At 47.6% G+C, this 12,900-nt stretch overlaps 1 protein-coding gene across 7 annotated transcripts in view; it reads right to left on the bottom strand.

Moving 5' to 3' along the window:
• LOC133477627 (serine/threonine-protein kinase WNK1-like) overlaps positions 1–12,900 on the bottom strand; it is a 36,599-nt gene that overhangs the window by 4,158 nt on the left and 19,541 nt on the right. For 4 of the 7 annotated variants that reach the window (XM_061772567.1, XM_061772566.1, XM_061772569.1 and 1 more), the window contains exons 6-28: positions 12,520–12,608; positions 12,189–12,408; positions 12,015–12,116; positions 11,539–11,908; positions 11,250–11,413; positions 10,915–10,998; positions 10,530–10,565; positions 9,994–10,155; positions 9,706–9,804; positions 8,244–8,317; positions 8,003–8,165; positions 7,795–7,911; positions 7,575–7,688; positions 7,226–7,274; positions 7,002–7,145; positions 5,537–6,471; positions 3,948–4,022; positions 3,710–3,829; positions 3,317–3,611; positions 2,474–2,636; positions 2,201–2,394; positions 1,536–1,691; positions 835–1,067 (exon numbers count right to left, since the gene is read on the bottom strand). In XM_061772567.1, the coding sequence (XP_061628551.1) occupies positions 835–1,067; positions 1,536–1,691; positions 2,201–2,394; positions 2,474–2,636; positions 3,317–3,611; positions 3,710–3,829; positions 3,948–4,022; positions 5,537–6,471; positions 7,002–7,145; positions 7,226–7,274; positions 7,575–7,688; positions 7,795–7,911; positions 8,003–8,165; positions 8,244–8,317; positions 9,706–9,804; positions 9,994–10,155; positions 10,530–10,565; positions 10,915–10,998; positions 11,250–11,413; positions 11,539–11,908; positions 12,015–12,116; positions 12,189–12,408; positions 12,520–12,608 (4,158 nt within the window). Of the gene's footprint in view, positions 1–834; positions 1,068–1,535; positions 1,692–2,174; positions 2,395–2,473; positions 2,637–3,316; positions 3,612–3,709; positions 3,830–3,947; positions 4,023–5,536; positions 6,472–7,001; positions 7,146–7,225; positions 7,275–7,574; positions 7,689–7,794; positions 7,912–8,002; positions 8,166–8,243; positions 8,318–9,705; positions 9,805–9,993; positions 10,156–10,529; positions 10,566–10,914; positions 10,999–11,249; positions 11,414–11,538; positions 11,909–12,014; positions 12,117–12,188; positions 12,409–12,519; positions 12,609–12,900 lie in introns of those variants that run through there. The other 3 variants (XM_061772572.1, XM_061772570.1, XM_061772573.1) reach the window with 3 other exon arrangements.

The following is a 12,900-nucleotide window of genomic DNA, read 5'->3' as shown; positions in this document are numbered from 1 at the left end:
AGATGGACGTATTAGAACTACAGTCACTTTGCTAATGAGTTGACCGTCCTAAAGGACACTCTATCACTTTGAGCCCTGTTGCATTCAAGTGTGCGTGTCCAGTATGCGCATTAATGTGCGCCGCGGCCGTCTGCGTGCAATACGTCCAAGTTGTCATTCAACGAGCAGGAAGCGCAATCGGACCGCTTGCACTTCCTCCTTCCTCTTTCTTTCGAATCCATCAAATAATCAGGTTCATATATTTTTCTGTCATTTTGCATGCGCAAATGCGATGTCATTTGAGACACGCACACACAACCCCCCGACGCGGTTGAACTGCGACGCACTCCGGTCGGCATATGGCTCACTTCTTTTCTTTGCGCCTACAAACTACAAACTACAAACGCCTCTTTGCTCTGCTTTAGTTATTCTTTACTCTGGTGTGTTTTTTTTTTATTAACAACGTGTGCAGAGTTTGTTTGCGCTCCATACATTCATTGCTGTAACATGCGTCCATGAAAGTGTACATGCCGATACATGGTGTTGGTGCTTTATGGTCCTCTCAATTTGAAGTACTTTGCTCCCATCTTGTGGCAAATATATGAAATGACGAACCACTTTTAGGGGGGAGCGTCACTTAATGCCACATTTTCACCAACTTTTGGGGACATTTTCGTTTGGTGACAAATGTGCCGTGAGCTTTTTCTAACGAACGCTACGTGCCTTGGCTAAAAAAAATAACAAATAAAAAATCAACGGTTGGGAAACACTACTGGAATGTGTTTGGCCGTATAGGTTTCACTGTAGCAACACACACAAACTGATCCAAAGAGATGAAATGGTTGCATAGCTTACATCATGTCCCTGAGCTGCCTGCGCTCCGGTTTTAGGAGCCCTCTTGCCCTGCGAGAGACTGATGTCTTTGGCCCAGTTATCCACCAGCTGGTGCAGGTCATCTGTGAAGGTACCCTTGCACTTCTGGGTGTTAGCGGCAGCGACGGCGTTAGGCGCTCCGCTCGCACGTGTCAGGGAAGGCGAGTGGTTCCGGCAGGGGCCCGAGCCGTTTGTGGAGGTGGTCCCACTGGCTCCTTGGAATCAGAGAGAGAGAGAGAGAGAAAAAAAAATATGAGTTCGGGGGGGAGACAAGCAGCGGTGCGAAAAACAAAGCACGAATGTTTCATTATTGTCCTTTTTCAGGTATCTGTTCCTTTTACACCTCCCATTCGAAGAGAGAGAGATCTGGACTTTCAACTGAAACTTCCTCTCATGCCTTTTGTCCTTCTCATTACAAGCACCGTGTCAGTAAATACAAGGCAACTATTTTGTCCGCAGAGGTTTGTCATCGTGCCAAATGATCAAAATGGGTATTGTATACAATTGGCAGTCAAAATTCAGTTTTACTTTTGCACACTTTAGAGTCTCCACTTTTGTCCTATTATTTCCAAACAGGAGTTAAAGATTGCAAGTACTTCTGCCACCTCTGGGGACAGGGCATGTATGCAGCCCTCAGTAAGTGAGGGCTGTTTCAGAATTTTCACACACACACACACACGCACCTGTGGAGCAACTGCTGAGACTGGGCAAGGATGGAGAGGGTCTGAGCTCTGTTAAAGGCGTTTCCACTTCTGTTTGGGAAGCCTCCGCAGCCAAAGGTGCACTTTGTTTCGGGGGAGACTCGCAGCCGTCAGTACTGTGAGCTGAGGCCAGACATCCTGCAAGTCAGACGGTTTGTGCTTGAATAAGAACTGACGCACACCATTGTACAGGCTGTCCCAAGAGTCAGTTATCGTATCAACTTGACGGAAATCTTGCAAAGCGCATTCATCTTTGCTTCACAAATGTTGGAAAGCATATTGCAGATGTGATTTGTTCCTAATCCAACGGAATACAACGTTGACAATGTCATTTCTCCAAAATGTGCATTGTCGGAATGAGAGCGAGTGAACCATAGTTTGATGATGTATCCTGTATTATATTGTCTTGTAGATGTATTTTACATCATGGCCAGGGGATTACAGATGAAAACTTTTGGCTTTTTTAACCATGTGTACTTCATGTGTTTTATGAAATTGCATTGTCCCCTTTCAAAAAGAAACTGAACGGAACCCCGCACATTCCAATGACAAATGCTATTCTATTGACGAGTAGAAGCGTTGGCGTTTTTTGAAATGTGTCCAAAGTGTAGATGAGCTCACCTATCCAGCGGCGTGTTCTTTCTTACCGGAGAATAGGGGGCTGGGCTGGCCACTGCTGCGGGGGGATTTCTGGCTTTTGCTCTTGAGCCTTCGTCGCCCTCCGGCCATGGCCACAGCGGGTGAAAGGACGGAAGGAGGAGCGCTTTTCCCCAGCCGGGTAAAGAGCGCCTCGATTTCCTCTTTCTGACGGGTCTGCAGGGCTTGGACCTCCAGCATGTGTCTGTAAAAGCAGCACAGGGGCATTCGGCGGGATCAACAGAAAAGCTAGCGTAATACAGGGCGGGCAAGATGCCAAGTACCTCTCTCTGAGACGACTGACTTCTTTCTGCAACGCTTCGTCCTCCGTTCCCGAGTCGTCATCGTTGTCGCTGCTATACGGGGTGTGTGCTTTATGAGGGTCCGTGGAGGGCCCGTTTTGGACACCCGAACTGTGCGATGGACTCGAACCTGCCGCTGATGTCACTGAGAGTAAACAACCCATCTCCTTTACTGATTGAGGCGAGGTTGACCGCAATATGTACTGTAGATGAAGTAGGATCCATTTTTCAGGTCGTACTAATTGTGTCATTTACTCGACGGTGGGCCGTGCTTTCACGCATTTGGGGGACACGATGACAGCATTTGAAAGCAGAAAATGGCTTCATTTTTTACGGTTTTGACACCTTGTTTCATACACTTTGCAATTCAAATTTGATAGGGTTTTTAACAACACTTCTTTGGGATGTGTCCAAATTTTAAGGCATTTATTTGCACTTTACAGGGAGTTTAAATTGCATTTTTCTTTTGAAACTTATTTAGCTCGGCTGAGAGGTAAAATTCATAGCAAAAGCTATTAGTATGTGAGCCAATTAGGAAGTGGGACTCTTCCACAAGTCTGGATGCCCAATGACACCGTGCTGCCTCTCACAGGTCAGTCTGGGTACTACGGCTGACAATGAGTTTGAGGGAGGCGACTCCCAATTAATTGTCTGTGGAGACCTGATTGTGTGCGCGGTGTGCCGTGTTGGTCGTGCGGAGTATACAACACACACTAAAAGAGCAGTAAGCGCGCACAGACATTGTTCCCTTGTTGTGTTAAAAATCACTTAAGATGAAGACCAAGTAAAGCAAAATAACTCGTCAACGATGAAGCCGCTACACACCTGTGACTGAAAAGCGTCCCACTTTGGAGGGAGCCGTTTCTCCTGATGCGGCGTTGCTGCTGGTGGAAACCTGGAAGCGCCCTATTGCTATGGTGGGGGGTTGGCTGGCAGAAGTGGCAGGGAGAGACACGTCTCCGCCGTTGTGGTCCGTTTCACACACTGCGGCCGGCAGAGCGGACGAGCGGTGGAGGGTGTTTTCGGGGCTTGAGGGGGGGGAGGAAGAAGAGGAGGAGGAGGAGGAGGGTGTGAGGGAGGAAGAGGAGACGATGCCGGCTCGATCTGGAGCGACAGACACCTGGGCAGAGAGACGGTGGAATTTTAGTCAACCTTTTTTACGGGGTTTGATCACCTCCTTCTTTCTTGAGCACATTTGCCTCGCGGCAGTGAACTTACTTGGAAACGACCCAGAGTGAAAGCCGCTACGGGAGGCTGGACTGTGTTGCCACCCTGGACGGTCTCCGGGCTCAGAGCTCTCCTTAGCTGGGCATCCAAATTACCCAGAGGTGGCTGGGACTGTTGAGGCAAACAAGCAGGAGAAGATTTGACCATTTTTGGCATGTAATAGCATCTGATATAAAGTGGAAGAAAATCCAAGCGAGAAAGCAGCATTACTACGGATAGAAGTGCTCACCTGATTTGGTCCAGGGAATGGTGGTAAAGGGTCCGAGGGCAGAGTAGCAGCTTGGTCAAAACCAGTAGGTAACGTCTACAAAGAATCATCTATTATGATATATAGCATTTAACAGCAGAGAATGATTCAATGCATCTACGAATGTTTGAAATGATTGGATTGGCAATAAAAACACCAACTTGTTTGTTTTGAAAAATAGGACTATATTGTATAAAATCTCACACACACACACACAGTGGGCACAGTAAGTATTCAGACCCCCTTAAAAGTTTCACTCTTTATGTTGCAGGTTCATTTTTTCCCCTCAAATGTACACACAGCACCCCATACTGGCAAAAAAAAAAAGAAAAGTGAAATATCACACAGCCATAAGTATTCAGACCCTTTGCTGTGACACGCAAAATGCGGTCCATTTCTTCCCATCATCCTTGAGATGGTTCTACACCTTCGTTGGAGTCCAGCTGTGTTTGATGACACTGATTGGACTTGATGAGGAAAGCCACACCCGTCTATAAAGACCCCACAACTCACAGTGCATGTCAGCGCAAGTGAGCATCATGAGGTCAAAGGAACTGCCTGAAGAGCTTAGAGACAGAATTGAGGCAAGGCACAGATCTGGCCAAGGTAAGAAAAAAAAATTCTGCTGCACTTAAGGTTCCTAAGAGCACAGTGACCTCCATAATCCTCAAATGGAAGACGTTTGGGACGACCCAAACCCTTCCTAGAGTTGGCCTCCCGGGCAAACTGAGCAATTGGGGGAGAACAGCCTTGGTGAGGGAGGTAAAGAAGAACCCAAAGATCACTGTGGCTGAGCTCCAGAGATGCAGTCGGGAGATGGGAGAAAGTTCTAGAAAGTCAACCATCACCGCAGCCCTCCACCAGTCGGGGCTTGATGGCAGAGCGGCCCGACGGAAGGAAGCCTCTCCTCGGTGCAAGACGCATGAAAGCCTGCATGGAGTTTGCTAAAAAAAAATACCTGAAGGACTCCAAGATGGTGAGAAATAAGATTCTCTGGTCTGATGAGACCAAGATAGAAATTGTTGGCCTTAATTCTAAGTGGCATGTGTGGCGAAAACCGGGCACTGCTCATCAGCTGTCCAAGAGAGTCCCAACAGTGAAGCACGGCGGTGGCAGCATCATGCTGTGGGGACAGGACGACCGGTTGCAATCGAAGGTAAGATGAATGCGGCCAAGTACGGGCATATCCTGGACGACGAAAACTATAACTAAGCTATAACGTGTGCCTTTAAGAGGCGTTGCCTGGCGGTCTGCGTGGGAGCTTCTGGGCACGGGTTGTGGCCTACAGAAGTTCTGAATGAACTGCTGAAAGTGCCTCTCCTTGCCCACATGCCAGGGCGTTCCAGTCCCTTGTAACTTTCAAAACTCCCAAGTTGGGCCACTAGTCGGTGAACACAACCGGGTATATACACCGAGACTGATTTAATAGAAATTAAGTTTTGATGTCTTCTTTGGTTTAGGCTACAACTTCACTGAAATGAACCTTGTATATTGTGGCACAGTTCTAGAATGGCTATTCTGTACAACATAATCACGTTAGTAAATGGATTAGCAGTTGAGCAGCCACTAACCTGTGCCCTTGGCTTGGATGGAGGGGTCTGGGTGTGTCCCCCTGGGGTGCTTGTAGACAGTGGAGTGACGCCCTGTACCCCGGATGTGAGAGGGAGGTTTGAGGGAGGCACCAGAGCGGCACCAGGAGGAGGGGAGGATGTTCCGGCGGGAGGGGAAGAGGTCCCGGTGTTCTGACCGGGATCCACTGACGTGCTAGAGGAACTTGTACTCTGGTCTTTAAAAAGGGATCGCAGCTTCTTGTCGAGGGCTTGGATATCGTCTCTGCCCGCCGTTTTGGTCTGAAGCTCGGCGCCCTCAGACTCTACTGTCTGGGGCTGGTTCTGACCGGGCACGGGCTGAGATGCAAGTGCGGCTGAATTCATGGGTTGAGAAGACGTGGCGGCACTGTTAAAAGGTTGCGGCTCGACGGCAGGGACAGTGCCTGTATTAGCGCTCGGCTGGGGCGGGGGCAGCACGGGGGCGGAGGTCTGCGCGGCCGGTGCGGAAAGGGAGGAAGAGGAGGCGGGGACACCGACAGTGGGTGCGATCTGCGAGGGCGCCGTTTCATGGCAAGCGTGGGCCGGCGGAAGGGGCTCACTGGGGACGGGAACGGGAGCTGGAGCTGGAGCTGGAGCTGGGGACTGGGATGATACAGCTGGAGGAGAAACTCTTCCACTTGGGGGGCGGGGCTGAGGCGTCGCAGTTGAAACGAGCCCAATACGGGGGAAACTACAACTAGCGGTGGAAGGTACCGTTTCGAGAGGAGCCAGAGCACACTGGGTGTTTGGGACAAGTCCGGCGTCATTGGACGGGACCGTGCCGGCGTCCTGATCGGCGCTCGTAGATTCAATCGCGCTGCTGCCTCGCTCTGCGTGATCCTGCCTCATTTGGTTGAAAGCCTGCTGCAGAATCCCAGATGGAGCGGATAAAGAAAGGCCTGATGTCATAGTGGGCCCTGGAAAAAGAATCACTTTGTTCAAATGTGAGATCACAGTACATGCAGTTAACATGTGGTAAACATGGCTCCTCTCCTCCTGGTGTATATGAAATACACTGGAGTTTATTGGTGAACGTACTTTCCTATAACGATCATGGATGCCATGCCCCCCAAAATGAATTGAAATGTCAATCTGTTGCAGCCCCCCCATCTTTTTAACAAAGAAAAAAAATCCCTGTATTTTCTAAAAACATGAAAAAACAAAAGGCATTAACTGGTTTCACAAAGTGTAAATAAAATACTGTGTATACTGTCCACGAGGGCCGAGTAAGTCAGGTTGCCTGGTTAGTTCATCGTGAGCGTGAGTTGTGGCCTACAGCAGCTGCTTGTGCTTTGTTATGTATTTGTTATGTTTGACAGTGAATGTCCACAGGTGACTGTGACTTTCCATTCCAACACTAAACAAATCTACCAAAGCCACAGCTCATAACGCGAAAAACCTTTAAGTTTGAGCACTCGTAATTCAAGATACCGCTGCATACTTGTACCTGGGCCAGGCTCATCACCAACAGAGGTATTAGCCGAGGGTGCACCGAAAAACTGTTCTCTCAGACGGGATTCGGGTACTGGGCTGACAATGAACCTTCGTCCCGCTGAATGGACCACCTGGGCCGTAGTGCTCGGGGAGATTCCTGTGGGAAAGTGCACAACAAGTCAGATGTGACGTCGGAAAGAATGCACATTCGTATGGGAGCGAGGAAAGTTGGCGTACCAGGCAGCATGGGAACAGAAAGCTCTGGCTGCTGTTGAAGCTCACTCATCTGCGGACACACCAACAATTACATGAGCCCGGTGATGACCGAAAACCAAACTTTGGTCGGATTCACACATTTACATTGTTTGCACTTGGGAAATATGCACCATGGCACACAAACAAATCTCTCAGGCCTCTTCCAAATAAAGTGTCTAAAAATGAGATGGGTATCGGATATCTGCCAATGCGAGTAAACACAGATTGGCTGTAGCCCGTCAAAAACAGGCATTACATTGGAATTGGACATTTAGGCCTGTAGTGTCAATCGGGCCTTTTAACTGTCTGGCTTATAAAACCACAACATTACCTGAGGAAAGGCTTCCTTCATGCCCTCCCCTTTCTCATCAGCCATTTCGATGACTTCACGGACCTGCTCGATGAAGGATTCCCGCTCACTTTCGAGGATGAACTCACTCTCAACCTGAAGCAGCAAACAGTAGCCAAGTCATTTTTGTACCAGAGCTAAACTACCAACACGGACGCGGTTAAGCAAGGTCAGTGGCTTGGGTAAAGGAAAAATAAGTCACCATTATCTGTGCAATCTCTTCCGCATTATCGCCGTCCAAATCAAATCTGAAGGTCACCATCTTCCTGTTGTGCGTTTCCAGCTGGCACTCTGCAACTCTGTCGCCAGCATTTGAGATCTAAATGAAAAAAAAAAGGTTTACATTCAACTGGTACCACAACAAGTGGCTTAACAAGAAATACATCTGGAAATAGATTTGAGATGCCTACACTGAGAACATTCAGTTTGGCCTTGGCACCCTTGTCGTGCCGAGAGCGGCTGCGGACAGACCGCCGTTGGTACCGTTTCAGTGAGCGGCCTTCGTGGCGGCCTCCTGATGTTGAAGTGCCCTCGTTGCCGTCACTTAGGCCTGAAGCTGCGTCTGACAAACAGCTTAAGAGGGACACGTCCATTAGAAGAAAACTACAGCAGAAATGGCGCCGATTCAAAATGAATGAAAATCCCGCTCACCTTTCCACGGACGGCAGCACAAGAGAAGATGGCGCGGGCGACTGCTCGGCCGGTGTTGACTGACCGGCAGACGCCTGAAACAGAACACCACTCATTAAACCTCATTTCCCCATTAACACCGATGTTGTCTTTTAGCATTTATGTTCCAGTTATCGGGAATCGGCACAGGAGCCTTTTTGATATCCAGCGAAATTAGTGAGCGCTAATCAGAATTTTTAAATGATGATGATGATAATAATAATGGAGTTTGTAATATAGTGTTACTTCCATTGTATAGACCCAGTGGTCTGATTCTTTGGGTTGAGGTTTATTTGCTTAGTTCATTTCAAACTCCAAATACTCACCAAAAGCTACTTGCTTTTAAAAAGGGCAACAATAGAGGGCACAGCTTTCTTACCATTCGCTATTCATTCGACTTTACATCGGGCTGATCGGTATCGGCCGATATCGAGCATTTTACGCTGATCGGTTTTAGTGTCATAATTCGCAGATCCGATCAATGCAAGACATCGCCATCGTGCACAGTATATTTGAATCCAAAAGCTAGTTTATTTTTAGCCTTGTCGTGCATCTTTTGACGTAGTAGTGGACATATCTGACGGCCACTAAATTTTAAAAAAATCAGCAGTGTGGAACAGTCAACACGTAATGCCCAAAGCAGACTAGAAGACACATTTGCACTATATGTCAGACTACTGCAATAAAATAACCACCGCATCCCGTTTTTTACCATCATTGGGCTTTATCTTATCTTAACTCAAATGCGACCGGATACACTCGTTACCGTGGCGACGACAACAAGAGTGGAGCACACCGGCTTTGTCTTCAAAGGACAAAATGGGGAAAAATGTGTGTTGGTGGTCACCGGTGCTCAGCACAGGAGAGGACGTTGGTTTAAGGCATGCTCCCGTACTTTGAAGACGACACGCCTCGCAAGCAGGCAACAAAACATCATGTAGCCTAGCAAGCGAGCGGTACCACGAACGGTTGGACGGAAACATGCCGCCGTTCAGTCAAACCATGCTCTCAAGTTTTGGTGTGGGTGAAGTCATTTAATGCCAGTAAGTTAGCACCCATTATTTCTGTCATCTAATGTCGGTTTGATCTGACTGATGGGAATACACGATCTGACGAGAGCAGTGATTTGCAACCTTTATGGAGCCAAGGAACATATTTTACAATTGAAAAATCTCATGGAACACCAACAAACAAAAATGTCACAAAAAGTGGGTAAATTAATTACTGTAATAGAAGACCATTTATCATTTGTTCTGTCTATGCATAAATAGATGAATAAAGATACATTATTGATTGTAAATATACATTTTTGAGCAATTAAGTACACAAGTATATACAGTAAATGAACAGGTCATTTAAATAGACACATTCCTCCCTTTTGTGATCGGTTATGGTTTTTTTAGACTCGCCCAATCACACACTTTGACTTAATGCACCGGAGTACCTGCAGTGCAGAGGGGCAAGACGCCTGATAGAGGAAGAATAGGTGCTCTCCGTTGGGTGGTGGAGACAGGATGAAAGAATTTGGACTACTGGCCCAAGACTAACAGTCATGAAGGTAGCGAGCAGCGTGCGGAGATGACAAACAAGGAGGAGAAAAACCAAAAATAGGATAGCCATGGTAATGACAATTGTATACCCAGAGAAGCGCACAAACAAAAAATAGAGTGAGAGGAATATATGGAGCAGAATGAGGTGTGAATGAATGAATGCATAATGTCAACACTCTGACCTGCAACGGTTGAGTTCCAGCCTGTGCCTGCGGTAGAGAGGAGCCTTGAAGGACCGTGTTGTTCTCCGGTGGCTGCTGCTCTTGCGGCTGCTGTGGTGGTGGTGGTGGTGGAGGGGACGACTGAGAGGATGGAGGCATTATCACCTGCTGCTGGGTGGGAATCTGCGAGCCCAAAAGATATCAGGGATGAATTAGGGATGTCACTCCCTCGCTGCTACTTTCTCAAACGTTTGATTCCTTGAAAATTAAAGCTTTATATGCAGAAGCCACATTGACCGCACTTACCTGTTTTTATAAACACAGTACTCAAATCAGAATAGTTTGTCAACGATCCTGGACATTCAACAGGTATACAGGTTTTTGTGTACATTCACAGTTACCCGATTTTAAAACCTGTATTTCGAGACTGTAAATGGTTTCATGGAAAGCCCCCCCCCAAAAAAAAAAAAAAAACAAACAAAAAAAAAAAAAGGGCACCAAACATCAGTTAAAGGTATCCACAAAAAAAATGAAGGAAAATGGGACATTTTATGTACCTTAGGGGGAAGTGATGGTTGGTAGTATACTCCATACTATAAGAAACAAAACATAAGACAGGGTAAGCGTGGGAAAGTTGAAAAATGAAAGAAAAGAAAAAAGAAAGCAAACGAAGACCCTGCTCAATCACTGCCACCCGGCGCAGCGCACAGCGGCTTGAATCGTTAATGTAACATTCACCAGAAAAGCAAGAGCAGCAAAAGCGGACCCCCGCTTTCTGGAGTTATATGGACGTACTTATGACAACTTCCTATTGGTGCAATGGAGTGCTGGTATAATATGACTGCTGAGTGTGTTACTCGCAGGCTATTATTGAATGCTTTTCTTCTCAACTTGGTGTTAAGACTACCCAGAATGAAATTAGTATATACAGCCTTTGTATACCTGCTGCGGTGCCACTGGGAGAGACTGGCTGGTGGGAAGAGTGGGGACAAGTTCTGCCTGGACACCTGGCATCTGGGCTTGAACCTGTAACCCAAAAGAGAGAAAAGATGAGCATGAATTAGAAGCTCTGTTCACTCATGAGAGAGGGGTAAGAATTCAAGTTTATGCGGCTGCATGGTGAAATGCAGCTGGTTGAACAGGTGCGGAACACTGATTTAGCAGCGACACAGTCCACACACGGGGGGGAAAAAAGGGACAGGAATACAAAAATAGATATGGATCGGTGCTTGTGCTTCACCATCAGTGGAACAGAGCCTATTTGGAAAATGACTCACCATTGACACATGCTGCTGTTGCATTTGGTCATTTTGTGTCTGAGGGCATGCCACTTGGGGGTGAAGCTGTTGACTGGGAGGGGCGCAGTAGGACATTCCGGGCTGAGCGGGCTGAGCTTCGGCGAGCGCAGACGAACCAGATGCTCTGTCGCCTACGTGAGGGACTGTGAGACACAGAAAAACAATTGATTGATTGTGCGATGGCCTAAAATTCATATACACACACATTCTGTCTTATCGCATATACCGCACACCTCTACAGTGTAACATACTCATTTGCGATACACACCTCCGACACTGTGCTGATGCTGGTCAGCCTCGGGCTCCTCTGACTCCGGATGACTGGCAGCCAAACTCGGACTTTGAACAGGGACTTGCCCAGTCGACTGGGGGACATAAGAGACCCCCTGTGTCAAGCCCGTCAGCTGGGTGGGTTGAGAAGTGTTGTAGGGAGCGCTGGCAAGGCTCTGCTGAGACGCAGCTGGGATGGGTAAGCCGTGTTGGTTGGCTTGCGGAGCAGGAACATAGGCGGCTGGCTGCGGCACCGACTGGGACACGGGCGCCTCTTTGCTGGGCGGGTGGCTCGGTTGCTGGACTGTTTGTATCGGACCCTGTTGTTGTTCTTCTTCAATGATTCTCTTCTCCTGATCTTCTCTCACCTTTGAAGGCAATCGGCAGCAAAAGTATTACAATCCCTCACTAGGTATTTGAGCTGTGACTCTTGTGAGAAAATGTGTAAAGAAAAAACGGTGTTCAAAAACCAACCTGCTGTCGTTGTGCTCTCTTACGACTGATGAGAGACACTCTGTCCTTGATGGCCTTTGCAATAGTCTTGTGGTCACCTTCGCACACGTACCCAGACTCAACCTAGAGCAGACACACAGTCAACCTCGGTAAAGATAATTGCCGAGTTAGATTAGTAACAACAGTCAAATTCACCATTTCCTGAGCGACGTCATCCGGGACGTCCTTGGTAAGGTCGAAGGAAAACTCGATCGCTTCGTTGTCTTTGTACTTTCCCTTTAGCTTCTTGATGTCCTCAATTCTCAGCCACAACTTGATCGCTTCCATCTCTCCATCGTCCTCTTCAGCCAGCTCCACACGCACACCCGTGTCCTCCTGGAAGAAGGCGTGGTTCAGAAGGTCCTTGATCGAGTACCTAAATACACGAGAAAAGATGTGAATGTAAGAAGCCGATGTGGACCGTAGTTTAGAGAGAGAGCTTGTCCACTCTAAACGTTGCGTTGCGTGCTCTTCTTTAATGTGACACCTCTCATCCTTGTTCTGGCGAATACACCCCTCGATGATCTCTTTCACCTCAGGAATGGCTACTTTGTCGAAGCTGCCCGGCTTCACGCCCTACAGGAAACACAGAACATTGAATGAGAATCAGTCTCCCTCAATGAACTTCTTCTAATCTAGGAGACTACCCCATAGCTTTTCTTGGAACCCCTTTGTACCTCTAGATAATTATCTAGGGCCAGGCCAACGAGGTTATATTTGAACAGTAACAGTTTGATTGATTGGCCTTCCGTTACCAGCGTTATACAAACAGTTCAGGGCTATTTATAAATTAACCTGATGATCAAGGAGCACACTACTGTTTTTTTTTTGCTCTCCCAGTTGTTTTATGGTTAAAAATAGTCTATAC

Source organism: Phyllopteryx taeniolatus, chromosome 5, assembly GCF_024500385.1.
Source record: "Phyllopteryx taeniolatus isolate TA_2022b chromosome 5, UOR_Ptae_1.2, whole genome shotgun sequence".
Lineage (NCBI taxonomy): Eukaryota > Metazoa > Chordata > Actinopteri > Syngnathiformes > Syngnathidae > Phyllopteryx > Phyllopteryx taeniolatus.
This window is presented reverse-complemented; position numbering and strand designations above follow the sequence as displayed.